Here is a 20,410-nt window from a genome sequence, read left to right on the forward strand (position 1 = left end):
GGGCGCAGCGCGGCCTTGAGCGGCGCGGCGGGACCGAAGCGCACCGCCGAGAGGCAGCCGGTGAAGCCGCGCGCGCCGGCCCGCAGCGTGTCCGGGTCCGCGCCGGGGGGCTCTGCGGGCAAAGAAGCGGGGCACGCGTTAGGGCGCGGCCGCAGCCCCCTCCCCCCCGGATCCCCTGTCCTTCCCTGCTTAGGAAGAGGCAGCCAGGGCCAGTGCCCGCGGCCCTGGCACCCGTGGCCTTGGTGAACGACGCCCAGGTGCAACTCTGCGTGTGGGCACGCCGAGCCCCTCCCCCCTCCCCCCGGATGCAGCCACGCGTTCCAAACGAATTAAAAATCCTCTGCGGCGGCATTTTCCAAATGATCAGCACAGTACTTTGAAACAGGATTTGTGGCCCAGAATCGAGGCGGTCCCAGTGAAAGGTCTCCGGAGCTTGGGGACGGCGGTGCTCTGGGGGAGTCCTTACCGCAGCTCTGATCTCCCCACGCGCACTTAGGTCTGGCTCACTGTTGACAGAGGTCCCCCGCTAACCGCAGGCGCCACGGGGGGGGGGACCCCACACCCCACTGCCGCTCCCCCCTTTCCAGTGATGGTCTCTGCCCCCTTTCCATAAGTTGAGGCTTGCCTCTCCCGGCCCTCACCCCACTCTGACGGAGGTTGGTTGGCGGGGGATTGACTCAGGAGACCTCATCAATTCCTTCGCTTCGATGATGGTCAGGCCCTCAGTGCTCTCGCTCAATGGCCACCAAACCTGACCAGCGGCAATGAAGTGTAGACTCCAAATGTTTCAATGCAGTGAGTCAGGGGAGGCATCCGTTTACCCCACAGGGGAAGCCACCTCAACTCAGTAAGGACGTGTGGCCTCTGCTGTCACACTGCCTCCCTGCTTCAATGAGCTGGCTGACTTCCTAACAACCATGAACAACTACCAAGAATTTATGCGCTGGCTTCCGCAGGCTGGGCATTGCGTCAAGGGATCTGCAGAGGTTACCATGCGTAGTATATGCGCTACGCATATCCCATGCGATGCATATACCTTCCATAAAATATACGTATACATTCTAGAAGTGTTTTTTGGATTGGCATAATAGTCCGTCTTTAACTTCACCCTGAGAATCTCAGCTCTGATCCAGTCTATCTCGGTGTTGCAAACCCTTACAGGACAATCTTTATTGCCATGGAGTTTGAGTTTTTGAGGGGGTACTGCCCTTTTGTCTCCATTTCCTGATACTATAAGTAACTATAAATAGTTTTGATTGGATATGGATAATCTAATACATGCTGGGTGCTGTGAAAAATAAAGAACTATTATTTTCTTAGGGGGAAGAGGGTCCCCTGTGAGAAGGGGGTCAGGCTGGAGAAATCTGTACACACAAACCTTGTTAAAGTAACTCCTACCCCCATTTGTCCCCCCCCCCCCGTACATTTAATTACTCATGCACAATTACTATACCCTGTGTTCAATCTAACATATAAACACTATCTGCTTTTTGGGTCTTCATTTTCCTACGCAGGCGCCATATACATTTAAAAATCTACACGCTTTCCTCTTGTTAATCTGCCTCGGGTCAATTTAATGCTCAGGTTTAGCTAGAAACCTTAAGAGGGGAGATGTAAAGTTTTGCCTCCCCTACAAACTCAGGGGGTGGATTTCTTCAATCTCGTTACACGTCTCGCCTTTTTTCCTATTAAACTTCATCTCACTATTTTCAGTCTGTCCTTCCTGAAAGTCCAATCTTTTGTATCCTTGCTCCTTCAACTTTGGAAAAGAGTCATATCTTTAAGAAAAATGATCTAAGTTTGGGAAACTTTGAATAAATTCATTGGGAGCTACTTGGACTTATAAAATTCTGTTCAGTAATTTTAAAGTTGCACAAGTAAGTGCTGTGTAAAAGGCCTCTACAAGCAACTAAAATCGGACAGGTTTACATTGTTACAATCACCAAAAAAAAAAAAAAAAAAAGAATTTTCTGAAACATATTGCTATCTTGGCCAGGCTGATTATATGAAGAAGCATCAAGGAGCGTTACATATGCTGAATTTCAGGTAGATTCTTACAGTGAAGTAAAATGAGCTGGGGACAACTCAATTAAATGATTATTTTATACTAAAAGAGTTCTTTAAAGATGCGATAACTTTTTTTTTTTTTTTTTGCATTCAGGCAATATATATTCCTTGAAGAAAGGCATCTTCACTTGAATATACTTGAGAGAATGTCAAGAAGAAAAAAAATGGGAAAACACCATAATAGTAACATAGGACTTCTTCTGCAAACAAAGAAACAAAAAAACCCCCCAAAACCCCAAACGAACAAACAAAAATACGGACCAAAAAAAGGTCTCGGCTGTTGAGCAAAAAGAGAGACTGGTCAAAGTCTGACATGGGCACTACCGGGCTAGGGTAGGAGAACAAATCAGGGGCAGACATTGACCTTAATTCTTTAGACTAATCCTGTGACATGTAGGTTTTCAAAGGTAACTGACCTTCGTTTCTGCAGGCAGTCCTACTACCCAGGAAAGAAACATCAGCAGAACATTACAGTGCACTCTATTTGCACGTTCTTCAAGACTGTGTACTTGACGTTTCTCCATGTATGTGCGTTGTGGGTATGGACACGTGTGGGTGGATTCATGTGCCCACATACTACGTATGCATGTTCAATGTCAATATACGTCAAAAGGTTTACTGCTCACCGTTCCCTATTGCCTTCATAGCTTCCATCCTGAGGCCATGGTTGTGATTCACTTTTTGACTGGAATAATTCTCTAGTATTTTCCTCGGATGGGATGCATGGTCAATATTTAATCTCAATCCTTCCTTGTTATCCAAAATATCTTTTTTTAACCTTGTCAAATACATTATATATCAGATGCTTAAGCTGCAGCTCATGCCTCAGCAGTGTAATGATATTCTGTCGAGTTTTGTGTTTTTTTTTTTTTTTTATCCCACTGTTACAAATGAGAAGTTGGGTGCTGATGCCATGATCATTATTTTTTCATTGTAGTAACTTCTGTCTAGAAAGTTTGGAAGCTTTCTTCTCTGTGGTTTTGCAATTCAGAAATTTTCCCAGACGTATGTCTTTTCTCATCAGAATTGAGGAGTCCTTTCAATTTGCAACTCAGGTTTTCCTTCAACTCAGAGAATTGTTTTAAACGCACAATTATTGTCTTTGCTTCTAATTCTGTTTCTGGATCTCTAGTTTGTCGTGTTACATTTCCTCTTATTTTCCCTTCTAATTTCTCTCTCTTAAGCTTTTTTGCTCTGTGGTTTGAGATACTCCACCTACAATATATTCCAGGTCACTGTTTATGCATAATCAGTGATGATCCTCTCCTTCAGATGACCCAGTGAAATCTCGAAGTTATATTTACTTTAACCCCCAGCGTCTGTGTCTGCAGGTGTGACTTTTCTCAAATTTCCTTGAGCCCCAAGTTTCATCCTTGTTATTTTCTGGCTTCTTTAGCAGCTGTTTTGATGTGGGAATTCTATTTGTTGTTTTTAATCCTCCTCCTCATCTCCCTAAGGGGTGACGTTATTATTATTATTATTATTATTTTTTTTTTTTTACTTATTTATTTCTTGGTCTGCTAGTTTCAGAACTCCATGGTTGGGGACCTTACATGATGATATGGGGGTCCTGGCAATGTGGAGAGTGCACCTGTTCTGACAGGGAGCCCACGTTGTAGGAAGATGTCTCTCTCCCTCACCCTCACCATGACAGAAGGAATGTGGCCCAGCCAGCCCGTCCTCCGCTCAGGGAGGGACACTGAGCATGAGCACAACCATGCTGAGCAGTGTTGAGCTTCCTTCCCTTCGGAGGTCCGGAGTTCTCTCCAAGCCAAGCTCTGCCCAGGATCTGCAGGCTTCGCACTCCCTCCCTGAGACTCTGCTCTGTTCCAGCCCACGGGGCAAATCCCCACCGCAGGTCCCTCATGCACACCTTCCCGCCCCTGCTGGCAACGGGGCTGGCCCTCCAGTCCCTCTGTTCAGGGCACAGACACAATGAATTGGGAGCGGAAGCAAGTGTTTACGGGTCCAAGCTGCCATTTTCCAGAACAAGGTCCACACGACATCAGCATCAGAATTAACAGAACTGTGTTCAGGAAGACAAGGAGTGCAAATCTATCTTCCCCAGTAGCTGACTCCTGAAATTCCATGACTGAGGCCCTTCCTTCTGGCTCGAAAGTTTTCTTCCCTTTAAAATGTAAAGAAAAAAACACGAGGGAAACCTTAGGAGAATAGTTAGGCGGTATTAGAAATTCACATATCAGGGGCGGCTGGGTGGCTCATTGGTTAAGCAACCATCTGACTTCGGTTCAAGTCATGATCTCCTGGATTGTGGGTTCGACCCCCAAGGCAAGGCTCTTTGCTAATAGCTCAGAACCTGGAGCCTGCTTTGGATTCTGTGTCTCCCTCTCTCTCTGCCCCTCCCCTGCTCACGCTCTCTGTCCTGTCTCTCTCTCTCAATAAATAAACATTAAAAAAACATTTTAAAAGAAATTTGCGTATCAGGGTGACTATGTTTGACCAGCTCCGCGCGCTCGAGGACACAGGTATACTAACAGGAAGTAAGAGATCAAGTGCATACTAGGTCACGAGGGCATGGGAATGTGGTTTGAGTGTGGCCAGGAAGCAGAGTTAACGTTTAAGAAAAAGTGGGCCAATGGGGCGCCTGGGTGGCTCAGTCGGTTAAGCGTCCGACTTCAGCTCAGGTCACGATCTCACGGTCCGTGAGTTCGAGCCCCACATCCGGCTCTGGGCTGATGGCTCGGAGCCTGGAGCCTGCTTCCGGTTCTGTGTCTCCCTCTCTCTCTGCCCCTCCCCCGTTCATGCTCTGTCTCTCTCTGTTTCAAAAATAAATAAACGTTAAAAAAAAAATTTTTTTTTAAAGAAAAAGTGGGCCAAGAGATGAGGATAAAGTTCACTTCCTTTGTAATTTTGAGTAGAACCCTAAATCATTTTCAATAAAAACAGATTAAATCTTTTTTTTCCCCACTTAAAAAATGTCCATGGTAGGAAAACTTAAAATTACAATCAAATTTACGATAATTCAGGACATAAACATTCTCAACTGTCTCAGATGGTGGGCAGTGTTGCCCATAAGATACATTTACCAAGGCTGCGCATTCCAATATATGGGATGATTTCTGCTTTTGTAAGGAACAAACATTTTAACAAAAGATCCACAAGACGTTCTTCCGGCAGGAAACACCAGAGCAGTGGAAGGAGCATCCCCAGAGGCTCTCTCAGCAAGAAAAATCAGGAAACAAAGTGAGTGGTTCAAGGAATCGCAGGAAACCAGGAAGTACATCCGAAAGTGTAAAAATGTGGATAGAATGAAATGGACACTGACTGTTTTAAACAACAGCAATAGTAACGTCTTGCGGAACAAAATAACACGTAAACGTAAAATACGTGACAAGGGTGGGGGAGGAAATAAAATGTTCTGAAGTTTTTATGTATTTTGACAAGTGTGACAAGTTTAGTGTGTGATAAATCAAGGATGCACAATTTAATCCTAAGAGTAACAGACAATAATAAAAGGAGGCATAACTATAAAGTTGATACAGGAGATTAACAGCCCCAAAGACAACCCAGCTGCCCGTCAACATGAGAATAAACCAATTGAGAGATACTCACGCAATAAAGGGCGCAGCAAAGACAATGAATGAACTTTGTACGCGCCACAGCATGAATGAATGTTAGAAACACCTGATGAATGAAAGCCGTGCCCCTGAATCGACCTGCTGTTTATTTTGGAATTGATGAAACAGCAGAGTGAACTTTTTTTTTTTTATTCTAAATAAATGACATAATTAGAAGATGATGACTAGACAGACTTTCCCAGTCTGTCTTTCCAACAATTCAGGGCTGGAGGGACGTGCTTTTCAGAGTCAGAAAGAAGTGAATTAATTACACCTCCCTCCTCCCCAAAACACATGCTCGCCATGAACCAAGAATCCCAGCACTGGCAGCCAACGCCTGGGGAGAAATCCGGGGTCATTTGGGACCCCGGGTCCTTTGAACAAGCATTGCCAGCAGGTATTTACTAGAAGAGCAGTCTTTAGAAATAACGTCACCTTCACGTGTCATGACGTGAGCGGTCTCTGCCACTCGTCTACCTAACAAGGGGATACGGTCACAACTCCGCACGGTTGCTATCTTTGTCCTCAGTTCTCAGTCCTTTTCAAAAGTATGACTAGGCTTGTGCAGGAACCGCTGATGTGGCTTTGCTCCACCTCAGCAGTCTCGGGCGCTGGCCCCGACCAGTTCTCTACTCCCTACCTCCCATCACATCCTGTTCTCAAATAAACTCCTTCAGCCTTCAGAATAAACGTCCAGTTATGGCTCATCACTCCGACTCTCCCAGCTGCATGGAGAAAAGGCACTGGCAAAAGAGAGAAATCTCTAATAGATTTTTTTCTTATTATTGAGATCCAGGTCACATACCATAAAATTCGCCATTTTCAAGTACACAATTCAGTGGGGTTTTGTGATTTACAAAGCTGTAACACCATTACCAGTATCCCCTTGCAAAATTTACCACTTTAACCTGAGTTATTTGTCTTTTTGTTCAGTTGGATGAGTCCTTTATATATTCTGTACAAAAGTTTCTTGTCAGATACATGACCGGCAAATATTTTTCATTTTGTGGATTGTCTTTTTACTTTCTTGGAAGTGTCACTTGAATTACCAAAGTTTTTAATTTTGATGAGGGCTACCTTATCTGTTTTTCTTGTGTTGCTCGTGCTCTTGAGAAACCATGACCTAATGCAAGGCTTTTGAAAAACCTTATCTAAGAAACCACTGCCTAACCCAAAGTCACAAAAATATACAACCATAGTTTGGTCTAAAAGTTTTATAATTATAGCCCCACATTAAGACCTACCATTCCTTTTGAGTTAATTTTTGTAAATGGTGTGAGGTAGGGGCCCACATTGTTTTTTTAGCCTGTGGATATCCAGTTGGCTCAGTTCCATTTGTTTAAGAGACTATTCTTCCTCCGTTGAATGGGCGTGGCATGAACGTCTAAGTCAACTAGTGATAAATCGATGTATTTCTTGACTCTCAATCTACTTCGTTGGCCAATGGGTTTGCCATTATGCCAATACCACACAGCTTTGATTAGCATGGCTTTGTACCAAGTTTTAAAATCAAGAGTGAGACCTCCAACTTAATTCTTCTTTTCAAGATTGTTTTGGCTCTTGGAATCCTTTGCATTTCCATAGGCATTTTGGGATCAACTTGTCAATTTCTACAAAAAGGCCATCCGGTTGAATCCGTAGGTCAATCTGGGGAGCACTGCCATCTTAGCAACAGTATGTCTTCCGATCCACGAACGTGGATGTCTTTCAGTTTACATACGTCTTCCATAATTCATTCCAACAAAGTTCCATAGTTTCCAGCATATGTGTCTTATACCTCTTTTGTTAAAGTTATCCCAGGGTATTTTATTCTTTTTGATGCTATTTTAAATGGAATTTACATTTCATTCTTCCTTTCATTTTCGTATTGTTCATTGCTAGTATATAGAAATAAAGTACATTTCTGTATATTGATCTTATTTCTTTTCCCAAACTGTGTACTAGCTCCAATAGCTTTTCTCCTGGATTCCTTACAAGCCCACATTCTCTACAAATAGAGATAGTTTTACTTCTTTCTTTTTCTTCTGGATACTTTTTACTTTTTTTTTTTTTTCCTTGCGAAATAGCCCTCACTCCAACGAGTTCTATAGTCTTGAACAAAACCGGTGAGAGTGGACATCCCCATTTTGTTCCTGATCTTAGGGAAAGACTTCCATTATCTTACCATTGAGTATGATGTCATGTCAGCTGGGGGTTTTTGTGGATGCCTTTTTTCATGTGAGGAAGGTTCCTTCTATTCCTAGTTTGTTCAATGTTCTTTATTATGAAAGCAGGGTGGAGTTTTTGGGTTTTTTTTTTTCCAAATGCTTTTTCTGTGTCTGCTGAGGTAACCATGTGGTTTTCGTCCTTTATTTTACTAACATGGCATATTACATTGATTAATTTTTATCTGCTGAACCAACCTTAAAATCCTAGCATAAATCTTACTTGATCATGGCGTATAATACTTTTTTATGTTACCGAATTAGATTCCCTAATATTTTGTTGAGGATCTTCGCACTTATATGCATACTCCTGAAACTTTATAAACGTTTTGTGTCTTTCTTTCTAAATGAGATAAATTCTTTGGCAAAGCATAGAAAAGGCATACATGTCACATAAGTCACATAGAAGTCACATAATATCTAAACAGTAGTCTGCCCATGACGATGTCAGTAGGTAATTTCCACAAATTATTTATTACTCAATTCTCATATATGGAGCTCCATTTCAATTTATAATCCTTCAATGGATTTCCTTTCCCCACACTGAAAATTGACCCATTAAGGCTTATCTGCATGACTGTATTGATTTGAACTACATTCAACCTATTGTATTCTTTCCCAGGAGGAAATAGAAAGGCACGTCTTTATTCTGCATACTTCAAAACGGATTTTTGTTTTGATATTTGGGGAATTTTGTCATTGTTTCTTTTTATGCACTCACACAAAATCAACAGAATACCATTCATATAAACATCTCTAGAGAAATAAAACTTAGCAAAACAATGCTAGGGCACCTTACTGGTTTGTTGTATTTTAAAGCTCTCCTACTTTGGGACTATAGGCCACATCCAAGTCAAGACCAGACAGAAAATCAGAAATCGAATGATGTGCATTTAAAGTAGGATTATACTAAAATTATTTTATGGTAACTGGGAAAACTTAACCTGATTGGTCACCATTAAGAAGACCACTAATTAAGAAGAACAAGGACAGCCTGTTAATTTAGAAGGCGATCCTGAACTATTCTGTCCAAAGCACATTAGGGTAAATAATAATAATGCCAAATTAGATTAGTTATGAACATTATTCCGTTGTTTATATTCCCTATTATATTGCAAGTGCATTAAGGGCAGGTGCATATATCTGCAGGTCTCGTTGGTAGACATCCAAAATATCCTGTGAGGGACAAGTGCGCATTAGGGACCACAGAAGTTTTTTTAATGAATGGATAACTCATTGAGTCAAAACAGCTAACAAAATATAAGTTCTGGATAGCTTGCCATAGTTTGCGACAACTTTCTTTGGCAAATTAATGGCTCTTTATTAACCAATCTGTTGGTCTATGAAGGGAAGCTCTGCTTATATTCTCCAAATCTGGACACAAAGCAGTGTCTCCTTAGTTACTCACTGCTCTGAAAGTGCCAGCAGAATCAGGGCAGAAGCCGTCCTGAAAGTTGTCCAGAACATGAAAAGTTTTATTCGGCTTTGATCAAGATGCATAGCTCTATGTACAGATGAAATGAATATTTATAATTTTATTAGACTCAATTGCTTCAGGCAATAAACTTCATTGCTGAGTTTCAAGTTTAATTTTTATAGCCTGAGAGAGATGCTCCTGAATATACCATTCTCGAATAAAAACATTAATGTCTTCGATTCTGCACTATTGTCCTCTGTATATTAGCTTGTGGGAAAATAAAACTTTATATGATAAAATGTATTATTCTCCTTTTTTATTAAAACGATTGCTTTTTAAATAATGCAGCCTAGTTATTAAATCAATATTTCCATTGTCGATCAAAAGCCAAATTGTCTTTAAAAACATTCCTTTGTCAACTTCACACTTTGTACCTTGCATCACAGACATTTCTGAACGTGCCTCACCTCTCCTCTCAGAGGCTCGAGTCACTGAGGGCAGGAAGTTGCGTGTGGGGTGTTCATTTCGTTCGTTGACCCTATCTGTCCTGGTGGCTGGGAAAAGTCCACAGACACCTGCTGTGGCAAGGAAGGAGGGATCAGACGGCTGGGGGCAGGCAAAGCCGTCACTCCAGTCGCAGACTGCACCACCGTATGATAATCTAGCTCTGAGGTTTGCACGCCCCCTAAGACAATCAATTACTCACTCTGTTCAAACCGAGGAGAGTAACTATCCTTACTATCCAAGAAGAGTAAGTAACTGTCCTTGAGTGGAGCTCAGTATCAGATAAAAAAGGAGCAAATTCTTTGCCACTTGGATGTTAAAAACAATTGTAATATTATTCAACTGACAGCCAAGGAAGGGGTTCCATCCCACTGTTCTCTGAAACTCAACATGGGCTCTGAATTTGTAGGAATCTCATAGCCTCCTCTATCTAAATGTATACTGTGATTGTCATGGGTGAAAGCCGGGGAAGGAGCTCATTTCTTTCGATTGTTTTTCCAGTTCTTGTGGTTTTCTAGACTATGCCACTTTTTAAAATAGAACAAAAACCCTACTGGGCACTGTATGTAAGCGATGAATCACCAAATCCTACACCTGAAACTAATATTACACTGTATGCTGACCAATTGGTATCTAAATAAAAATTTGAGGGGCGCCTGGGGGGCTGAGTCGGTTAAACATCCAACTTCCGCTCAGGTCACGATCTCACGGTTTGTGGGTTCGAGCCCCGCGTCGGGCTCTGTGCTGACAGCTCAGAGCCTGGAGCCTGCTGCGGATTCTGTGCCTCCCTCTCTCTCTGCTCCTCCCCCGCTCATGCTCTGTCTCTCTCCTTCTCCCTCTCAAAAATAAAAACAACATTAAAAAATTTTTTAAATAAAAACTTGAGGGGTGCCTGGGTGGCTCAGTCAGTTTAAGCATCCGACTTCAGCTCAGGCCACGATCTCACAGTCTGCAAGTTCGAGCCCCGCGCTGGGCTCTGTGCTGACAGCTCAGAGCCTGGAGCCTGCTTCAGATTCTGTGTCTCCCTCTGTCTCTGCCCCTTCCCTGCTCACAGTCTGTCTCTCTCTCTCTCTCTCTCTCTCTCTCAAAAATAAATAAACATTAAAAATTAAAAAAAAAAAACTTGAAAAAAATAGAGTGAAAAAAAATCTACTAATGTCACAAAAACATGGGTGTCCAGAAATGCCTAGAACACACCCGAAGTCACACATTAGAGACTGAGAGAGTCCCCTCCCCAGTGGGCTGCAATAGCCATAAACCTCTGCCAATGCTCAAGGGGAAACAACTGTCCTCATTTTTATTTCTGGGTTAACTGCTCGATGGTTATTTTGCTTGTGCCGCGGGGACCGGAGCCGTGAGCCACACGAAATCACCTGCAGCACCAGCTGCCTTCCTGCCAACACATCGGGAGGCCCTTTCTTTATCCACCTTGAAGGCATGATTATAAATCAGGACCACCATTTCAGCCTGAGGTCTGCTATTCTTTATCTGACGCTCCCAGCAAAGACCTCGCGGACCCTCCTTCACTGGTGTAATCAGCCACCTGTAACTGCACATGACCGGCCTGGAGCTTCCGGTGATGCTGCACCATCTAAATTACACGGTTTTTTTTGTTTGTTTGTTTGTTTGTTTTTTTACCATTTTCAAGAGCACCCTGGGATTCCTCGCCTTCCCTCTGAAAAACTAGAACTCATAATTTTACTACCCATCATCTGTTTGGAAAATATGATCGTTTTCCCAGTTACTGTGCTTCTCAACATATTTTGAACATCCATTCCCGTGCCTTCTCTAAATCTCCAGTTTGCGATGTTATACACGCGTGCAGCGGCCGAAACGATCAAAGGATCCGTGTATAAATGGCTGGAAACCTAGCAAAGATTCCACCGATCACCCAGGGCTCAACGGAGCCAGGCGGGTGTCACGTATCAGAACAGGAATGATAAATATTCCGCAAGAGGATTTCTGCCAAGTAACTTTAAATGTAGATGACATGGACAGTTCATGCATAAGTGATCGAAAAGAAAAGATATACCTTCCAAAACCTACTTTTCTTTCGGTTTAATTCTTGGCGACAAAGGGAAAAATAAAGGCATAAATCATTTGATGCCTAAATAGGATAGTATTTTTACTCTGGAGCTCTCATGAACTCACAGCCATCAAGAGCGGGCGCGGGATCTTTAGGCTGCGACGTCCCAAGAAGCAGCTGGGAGCATTAAGTACATCTCAAAGCAGGGCCCAGGATATACAGCCCGACACGTACTCACTTGCTACAAGAAAACTAAGCCTTTTCTCTTCTTCTCGTAAATGTAAAGCTATACTTATCATTCAGTGGTTTCTGCATTTGACTCCTGATTAATCGAGAATCTGTGACCTTGATATTTGCTTTGATTTTGTCTTTCCTCACTTGCTAGAAAAATGCCGAGTTTTGTTCTGCCTGATTGCCAAGGGAGAGGGTTAAGTGTAAGGACTTCTCAGGGATCACCCTGGTGCCTGGAAGACAGCCCTCACTCATGACTGCAGGGGCACTCGGACAAGAGAACAGTTTCCACCTTGATTGTCCCTCGCTGGGAAGCCGTGAAGACCACAAGAAGCCTTACTCAGCGCCGCGACCCCTTCCTGTGTTCGCGACCTAACGCTTCTGACCCATGGGCTGTGGGGGGACGCATTTTCTGCCACTTACCTAAAACTGTGCCCAACATAAGGGATTTGACAGCTTTGAATTCTGTCCCCGATGACAGGATAACTTGTCTCCTTGCATTCTGGTTAACCTATGAAACGTTCCACGAGAAGCAAACATCAAAATGGCAAGCAATTTTGATGGTAAGAGAGAGGGAATCACAGGGACACCAAGAAAAACGGTAAAAATCAGCCATATGTTCGAATTATCACAGAGGCTAAAAGGAGAAAGCTGTTGCATAACAATTTTTATAATAACTCAGATTTCACACCACCCCATTCCTTATTCTTTTCCCTGTTCTTCTTCGTGGTTTAAGGGTCTATAATTGGTATAATCCACAAAGAGACGCAATGAGCTATTGCAAACCTTAAAGCTTTTACTTATTTCGAATAGAAATTAGTAACGAGCCGGAAAAGGTATTATTCGCACAGATTCAATACATAAAGGCTATTCAAAGCCCAGTGCCAATGAATCATTTAAATACCGATGTTTTTAAAAATGTATTCCCACTTTAAGCAAAACCTCGCTTTTCCCCTTGTGTTTACATTTCTATGGCACTTGCTTTTTTTGTAGTCAGATGGGAACAAGTTCCCATCGGAATATCTCCAGCAGTCGCTGTAAACCAGACAACATTCCCCTACCGACAAGGACAGCTTAGCATTCATTCGAAATGGTCAAATATTAACAATAACTCCATCAGCCTCTTGCTGAACAACACAAGAATTGCTAAACCAAACACTCGAACTACATTTTCTGTCCCCAAGACTTCCGGAAAGACCACGCTGAATGTGTATCTCTTTTATTAGGATTTACTGTCAAAGGTTTGCTTGAAGTCACGCATTCTGAGCGTCACAAGTTTGGGGACTGTTGCTGTGGCTGAATCCACCCCCTTACCTCTACAGAGACCATGGCCGCTTCCCTGTGAATCTTCACTTGGTGAAACTGCCCATCGGCAAGGTTTTTCAAACCAAAGTTAAAAACGTCAGGTGCCTGGTTTCTGTCCAGCTTATACCTGATCTGCAAACTTCCTAAAGAAGAGAAAAATGACATTTTTAACTAAACTAGAATCTTAAAAAAACCTGTCGACGCAGGTTCTAGAGCATATTTTGTTTTTATTTATTTAATACAATTTGAATCCAGTGGGCATTCACTTAGCACACCAAGGATTTTTCCTGGAAGACTGATTGTACGTGTGCTATTCCAGGGCTGAATTCAGAATCCAATTACACTATTTTATTTAAAAAAATTTTTTTTCATGTTTATTTCTTTTTGAGAGAGAGACAGAGAGAGCACAAGCTGGGGAGGGGCAGAGAGAAAGAGAGGGAGATAGAATCTGAAGCAGGCTCCAGGCTCTGAGCTGTCAGCACAGAGCCCGACGTGGGGCCCAAACTCAGACTGCGAGCTGAAGTCAGACTGAGCCACTTAGGCACCCTGAGAATCCAATTAAATGCTATTTTATTTTATTTTATTTTATTTTATTTTATTTTTTAAGTTTTTATTTAAATTCTAGTTAGTTAACACGCAGTGTAATGTTAGTAAACGCTATTTTAAAAGTCAAGACCAAATGGTCTTTTTCCAAGTTCTGCCATTTTCCTTAACTAAAGGAATAAGTCTAAGTTAAGCATATAAAAACTCCAAGCTAGGCTCTAAGTCAATTATTCATGTGGTATTCATACTATTAAATGGTAAAACCTCAAGCAATATTGCATTAACATTCAGTTTCTATAAGCGTAACTTCTTTTAAGGTGACTTACTTTAATGCATTTTAATGTATTGCTGACATTTGCATAAGGATTTTTTTTTTTTTTTGCACAACCAGAATTTTCTCCCTAATGTTTCTGCCATAATCAAGAAACAGAGAAAAGAGAAATGATTTGCTACAGTATCTAAATCTCAAGTTATCCACAAATGCACCACTGACTCCTGTCTGTCATAGATGCTCCAGAAGGTCAAGTTTCTGCCCTGCTTCTCTGTGAGGCAAGGTTCCAACTTGGTTTTGCTCTCCAACTGGAAAAGTCTTGGAAAACCCTGGTGGCCATGGGTGGGGTAGCTCTCCTCCCACTTTTCTTTGTACGTAGAGATGACCTGAAAGGCTCAACCACTGATGGGTAAAGAACAATCCTACTCAGCCCATGCTGATCAAGATTAGATTTTATATGGTTTAATATACTTCTTCGCTTAGAAGGAGGAGGAAACGTTCTCCATGTGCAGAATGAGATATCTTGTTTCAAAGTGAATTGCAAAACTAATTTAGATTATTCGTGTCTGGTAGGAAAGACCCCGAGAAGAGCAAGGCACACATCTGCACGGGGAATACATTAAATGACCAAACTTCCACGGGAGAATGGCATCTTGAATGGAACCATGGAAATGTTAACTCTAGTGATAAACATTGAGGTTATCATGAAAAATAAACTACCCCTAAGAGAATGAGAATCTATAAGCCTTGCAATTGTGTTTCTTTTTTGCGGTTTAATGCTGGAAAAGCCCCCACCCCCCACCCCATGTGGTCCTGATATCCTAAGTCAGTCTTCTTGTTCGTAGAGTCTGACACTCACCATTGGGGGCAAGGATAACTGATAGGTACTCTTCGTAGAAGGAGCTCACGTAGAGAAGTAAGCTGGGGGCCCCTGTGGTCCGGAAGCTCAGTGTGGCCATTTCTCCGGTCAGCGTCAGATCCTCATGAAATAAAGCCGCCAAGGAGCTGGCGTTCTTACCAAAGGTGTGATTATGATGTTCTTGAAAGTTGTAGATGACGGACGAACCGCTTCCAAAATATGCAGAAATCTCTGGAATGACACTCGTTTTCGTTATGTTACCAATAACATAAGAAGAACAAGAACAAGGCTCTTCTTAATGGATAGTTACACAATATCTCTAACTCTTAAATTTTTTTTTAATGTTTATTTATTTTTGAGACCGAGAGAGACAGAGCATGAGCGGGGGAGGGGCAGAGAGAGAGGGAGACACAGAATCTGAGGCAGGCTCCAGGCCGTCAGCACAGAGCCCGACGCGGGGCTCGAACTTGTCAACGGCAAGATGATGACCTGAGCCGAAGTCGGATGCTCAACCGACTGAGCCACCCAGGCGCCCCGACAATATCTCTAACTCTTAAACATCTCAAGAGAGAAGATAATAATGGCATGCTTTGTTCATTGTTTTAAACATTTAATCATATTTAAGATTAAAGAAAATAATCAAGTATGGATAGAAAGATAACATCCCCACCCACATTCCCATAACGTAGAACTCAGTATTTTCTTATTGCCTGCAAAATTCCCCTCAAGATTTCCATAGCTTTGGCTACCGTGGTTCTCCGTGTTGATGATTCCGGATCTAACAGAAGTAGTCACGAGCTTCTCAAGAATAGAATCATGCCTCTTTCCAAGTTAAACACAGAAATTCGGGACCGAAATGAGTCTATTTAAGCTAATCACAGAGAATTGCCTTATCCCTTCTTTACAGGGTCAGATGGCAGAAACACAAAGGGAACGGGAAAATGATGCGCCGTCCTCTCGGGTCCCGGTCCCGCATGTGGGTCACACTCACCATTTTCGCAGAATGGCCCGTCGTAGGCAGAGAAGGTGCAGTCACAAGCGATACCCTTGTGTCTCTCTCTGCATCTCCCTCCGTTGCGACACAGGTGTCCGTAGCTGCTGCAGTGTCCCGGGCACCCTGGCTCCACGCCCGGCGTCATTGTCGCTCTTTCTTCCAGGTCCAGGGCCAGCCCGTTCAGCCGCAGCGACCGAATGCACCCCAGGAAGCCTCTCTGTCTGGTGGCCGTCCCGCCTGCAAGGGAAACACTGCAAATGCAAATGTGTTCTTGCGTGTCTTTGCGGGATTTCGTCTTCACGTCCCACGGAGGCCATACAGATAATGTCAAAAAAGTGACCCGTCCAAAGTTTTATGAACAAATACAATTTTGAAAACAGAGGCTGTGATCAAATATTCAGAATCACCAAACGACACTGATTAAAGCCATTGACAAAAGTATTTTTGAAGTCGGCCTTGGTAAATATTTATTCTAAAAAATACTTCTTTGGAGTTCCAGGGTTGCTCAGTCGGCTGAGTGTCCGACTTCGGCTCAGATCATGATCTCAGGGTTTGTGAGTTCGAGCCCCCATCGGGCTCTGTGCTGACAGCTCGGAGCCTGGAGCCTGCTGCGGATTCTGTGTCTCCCTCTCTCTCTGCCCCTCCCCCACTTGTGCTCCGTCGCTCTGTCTCGCAAAAAGAAATAAACTTTAAAAAAATTTTAAAAATACTTCTTCGAGTTTGATTTAGAAAGATTTCTACATTTTTACATTGCTTCCTTCATAAAAAACAGAAGACCACTTATCCTTTTTAATGTTTAAGCATAGAAACTATGAGGTGCACAGTAAAGTTACATAGGTGAAAATCTTTGCAATAGGATATATATTACAAATGCGTATATTAAAATATACAATTATGCATGTATGTATATATAGGTATACGTAAAATATACAAGAGTTTTGTTGTATATATGGAACATATGTAATATACATTAAAATCTGTATATGCGTTTGTTATGTATACATTTTTGTTATATATTTGTTATACATATGTATATAATAAATTATATATGTAATAGCAACCCTTCTTAGACGTGCCATCAATGACAAATCCATGAAATCCAGCTCTCAGATCAGGGGGAGTAACACTAACTGAACACTGTAACTCTCTGTATTTCTATCATGTCTCATGGGAGCCTATTCTCACACCTGGGTGCCCAGGAGTCACCTAGAATGCATGCTAAGAACCGAGGTGGGGTTCATTCGCAGGGACTCTGATTCAGTGGGCCTGGGGTACATACGCCAGATCAGAATGTTCCGCTAGCTTCTCAGGCTCTAGAAACATCTCAGTGGAAATGTTACTTCTAGGTAGACGCTCATGCAAACTCTGTTCCTAGAAATTCCATGAGTCAGTCTTCAGCATTACAAATCAGAAAATAAAATTATTTCATTTGCTCCAGCGTCGCGACTTGATGTGAAGCCTACCCGGTAAGAACTGTGCTGGAAGCAGACGTTTATGGGGCCATGGGTTGTACGCGCGCACACACACACACACACACACACACACACACACACTCACGAACTCCCCACACGGCACCAGCCTCCAGATGCTGTAGGTATCCCCTGGCAAAGCACACTGAGTGCTAATTTGTGATTTAGATCAGTGTTTAATTTAGACCGCATCCTTATTTACTTGAAAATACATGAAAAATGACCAAGTAAGAGCTACTTCAGTAATCTGCTCGTTTTCCAAATTAGAACAGAGTTGTCTGAAAAGCCACGTAGCAAAACTTAACTTTCCCCGTGGGCAAGAGAAAAAATTATAAAAAATGAGCAAGCAAATGAAAGGGGAAGATTCCCACTCCCCAGAGCCGTTGATCTTTAAAGAACGGGCACCCAGGATAAGGAGCCAGAGTCCGCTTTTGAACCTGGCGTCTGCAAGGACTGAGCTGCAGGAGGGCGGCGCTGAGGAGCCGCGGCTGGCGTGGTCCTGGGGGGCACGGCCACGCGAGTCTCCTCCGGTCTGCGTGTGAGGGGACACTTGGCGAGCCCCGCCACGATCGCAAGGCAGGTTCTCCAACTTCCCTGAGACGGGGAGCGGGAGACTCGGATGAAAATTGCTAACGGAAGTCCTATTGACAAGAAGTAACAAAAACAAATGCGAGTCATCGGTGCGATTGCGCGCAAGCCTGGGAGTGAGTCCACCGCGGACAGGGTGTCTCTGCTCTCGGAGTTTTGAGACTGGGAAATCTAGGGAGGCCGTAATCAATGACAACAGTCTATGGGAACGATAGTAACGATCTGGGGAAAGGGATGCTATCACATGGGCGCTCGGCCCAAGGCGCAGACAGAAGTCTGCTGGCTGCCGTCACCGCCTGTCCAGTTAGGACTTTCTCTGGGTCCACACCGCTCAGCTAGAAACCGGCCGCACTCACCCACGAAGAGCTGGCTGTTGAGCTGCAACCGCGCGTGCCCGTCGGCAGGTGCAGCTTGGGTCTCGCTGGGGAGCTGGTCCACCTGAAGCGACGCTTCCTTCACATTCCTCTCTGCCCTCACGTGGTGCCACTGGTTGTCATTAAAGGGGGTGGGTGACCGCACCGTGACCTCGCAACGTCCGTTCCCCACATCAAAGGAAAAGGTCACTTCCGAGGGAGCTGCAAATACAGATACGGAGCGTCACTCGGTTGGGTCACGGGGGAGGAAGTTCAGTCTATCAAGACAGGAGGCAAGTGCCATGACATGCCCCTTATGAAAGCACAAGACAGTGACACGGGTGCACGCATGTGTCACGCTGAGCTGGCTTGGAGGGCAAGATAAATCTGTATCCCGGAGGAAGAGAAACAAAGCGATTTTAACACATTCCTGCTCAGAGCAGACTGTCCATCTTGCTAAAAACCCTAAAGAGTCGAGATAGTCACCTAGAGGAAGAAAACTAATGTATTAGCTGGCTTCAGATGTATAAGTGGGTTTATTTAAAGGTGGTTTAAATCTTCATATACTTTATTTATTTATTTATTTATTTTTAACATTTATTTATTTTTGCGACAGAGAGAGACAGAGCATGAACGGGGGAGGGGCAGAGAGAGAGGGAGACACAGAATCGGAAACAGGCTCCAGGCTCTGAGCCATCAGCCCAGAACCTGGCGCGGGGCTCGAACTCCCGGACCGCGAGATCGTGACCTGGCTGAAGTCGGACGCTTAACCGACTGCGCCACCCAGGCACCCCAAAAATTTTTAATGCTCATTTATTTTTGAGAGAGAGAGAGTGTTTGTGTGTGTGTGTGTGTGTAAGCAGGGGAGGGGCAGAGAGAGGGAGACACAGAATCTGAAGCAGGAGCCAGGTTCCAAGCTGTCAGCACAGAGCCAGAGGCGGGGGCCCTACTCGGGACTCAACGCAGGGCTTGAACTCACCAACCGTGAGATCGTGACCTGAGCTGAAGTCAGATGCTTAACCCACTGAGCCACTCAGGCGCCCCACTACAAGAAACTCTGAAGTAAGGAACTGCGCTTTGAGGTACATGCGTAAGTGATGTAACCAGTCAATTAAATGAAGTGATTCTGCAACGTAGTGAGTTATTTGACCAGTTTGGTTTTAAATAGCCTGATCCCACACACAGTTAGGGCAGCTAAGTGCTGCTCCACAGACTGGTATGTGTTTTCTGACTCACTGTTTTCCTCTCTATTAAAAATAGCGAAGCAAAATAATAGAACCTTAGTATTTACGAAAGAAATACAAGTGACAGCACATCGCAATGTGGCAGGAGTTAGGTTCTCAAAGGGGTCACTGTTAACTCCTGAGCGCCTGGAGGCTTCGTCCGGGGGGCGACTCACCATGTAGCTCTAGCCTGATGAAGTCTGTGATCCCCAGGTTCTCTACAAACACCCCAGAAGGAGCTGTTGTCTTAAAAAAGAAAGACACATCAGCACTGAACTCTCCGCGGAACGTAGGGAAATGAAGGTATGAAGTCTCCGTGTTGAAGGAAGCCGAGTTCCAAAATGAATCTGTTTCCAAAAAGAAAAGACAGCGACAATAGCGATGAAACACAACAAACAATACATTTTGGATTTCTAGCATTTTTTGCTGTTAAATGCCATCAGGGGAGATAATCACTGGAAACGGCCTGTGTTTTTTAAAGAGAACAATATTATTTTAAAATTATCATAGAAGGGCACCTGCGTGGCTCAGCCGATTAAGCGTCCGACTCTGGAGTTTGGCTCAGGTCATGATCTTAGGGTTCCTGAGTTTGAGCCCTGCGTCAGGCTCTGCTCGGTCAGTGCAGAGCCCGCTTGGGATTCTCTCTCTCCCTTCCTCTGCCCCTCCCCTGCTCGCACTCTCTCTCTCAAAATAAATAAATAAACCTAAAAAAAAAATGAAATTATCATAGAGTAAAATTGACTTTTAGAGAAAAATTGATGTTACATGAGTTTTAATA

The 20,410-nt window shown here is 43.6% G+C and overlaps 1 protein-coding gene across 1 annotated transcript in view; it reads right to left on the reverse strand.

The window, feature by feature from the left end:
- Positions 1-20,410, reverse strand: part of LOC121013550 (contactin-associated protein-like 3) — a 195,015-nt gene that overhangs the window by 8,221 nt on the left and 166,384 nt on the right. The window contains exons 16-22 of the mRNA XM_040449262.1: positions 19,809-19,979; positions 18,413-18,631; positions 15,997-16,236; positions 15,006-15,236; positions 13,342-13,475; positions 12,451-12,538; positions 7-112 (exon numbers count right to left, since the gene is read on the reverse strand). Coding sequence (XP_040305196.1) covers positions 7-112; positions 12,451-12,538; positions 13,342-13,475; positions 15,006-15,236; positions 15,997-16,236; positions 18,413-18,631; positions 19,809-19,979 — 1,189 coding nt within the window. The remainder of the gene's footprint in view (positions 1-6; positions 113-12,450; positions 12,539-13,341; positions 13,476-15,005; positions 15,237-15,996; positions 16,237-18,412; positions 18,632-19,808; positions 19,980-20,410) is intronic.

The sequence above is a fragment of the Herpailurus yagouaroundi genome, unplaced genomic scaffold, assembly GCF_014898765.1.
Source record: "Herpailurus yagouaroundi ecotype Mexico unplaced genomic scaffold, PumYag 199, whole genome shotgun sequence".
Classification (NCBI taxonomy): Eukaryota; Metazoa; Chordata; class Mammalia; order Carnivora; family Felidae; genus Herpailurus; species Herpailurus yagouaroundi.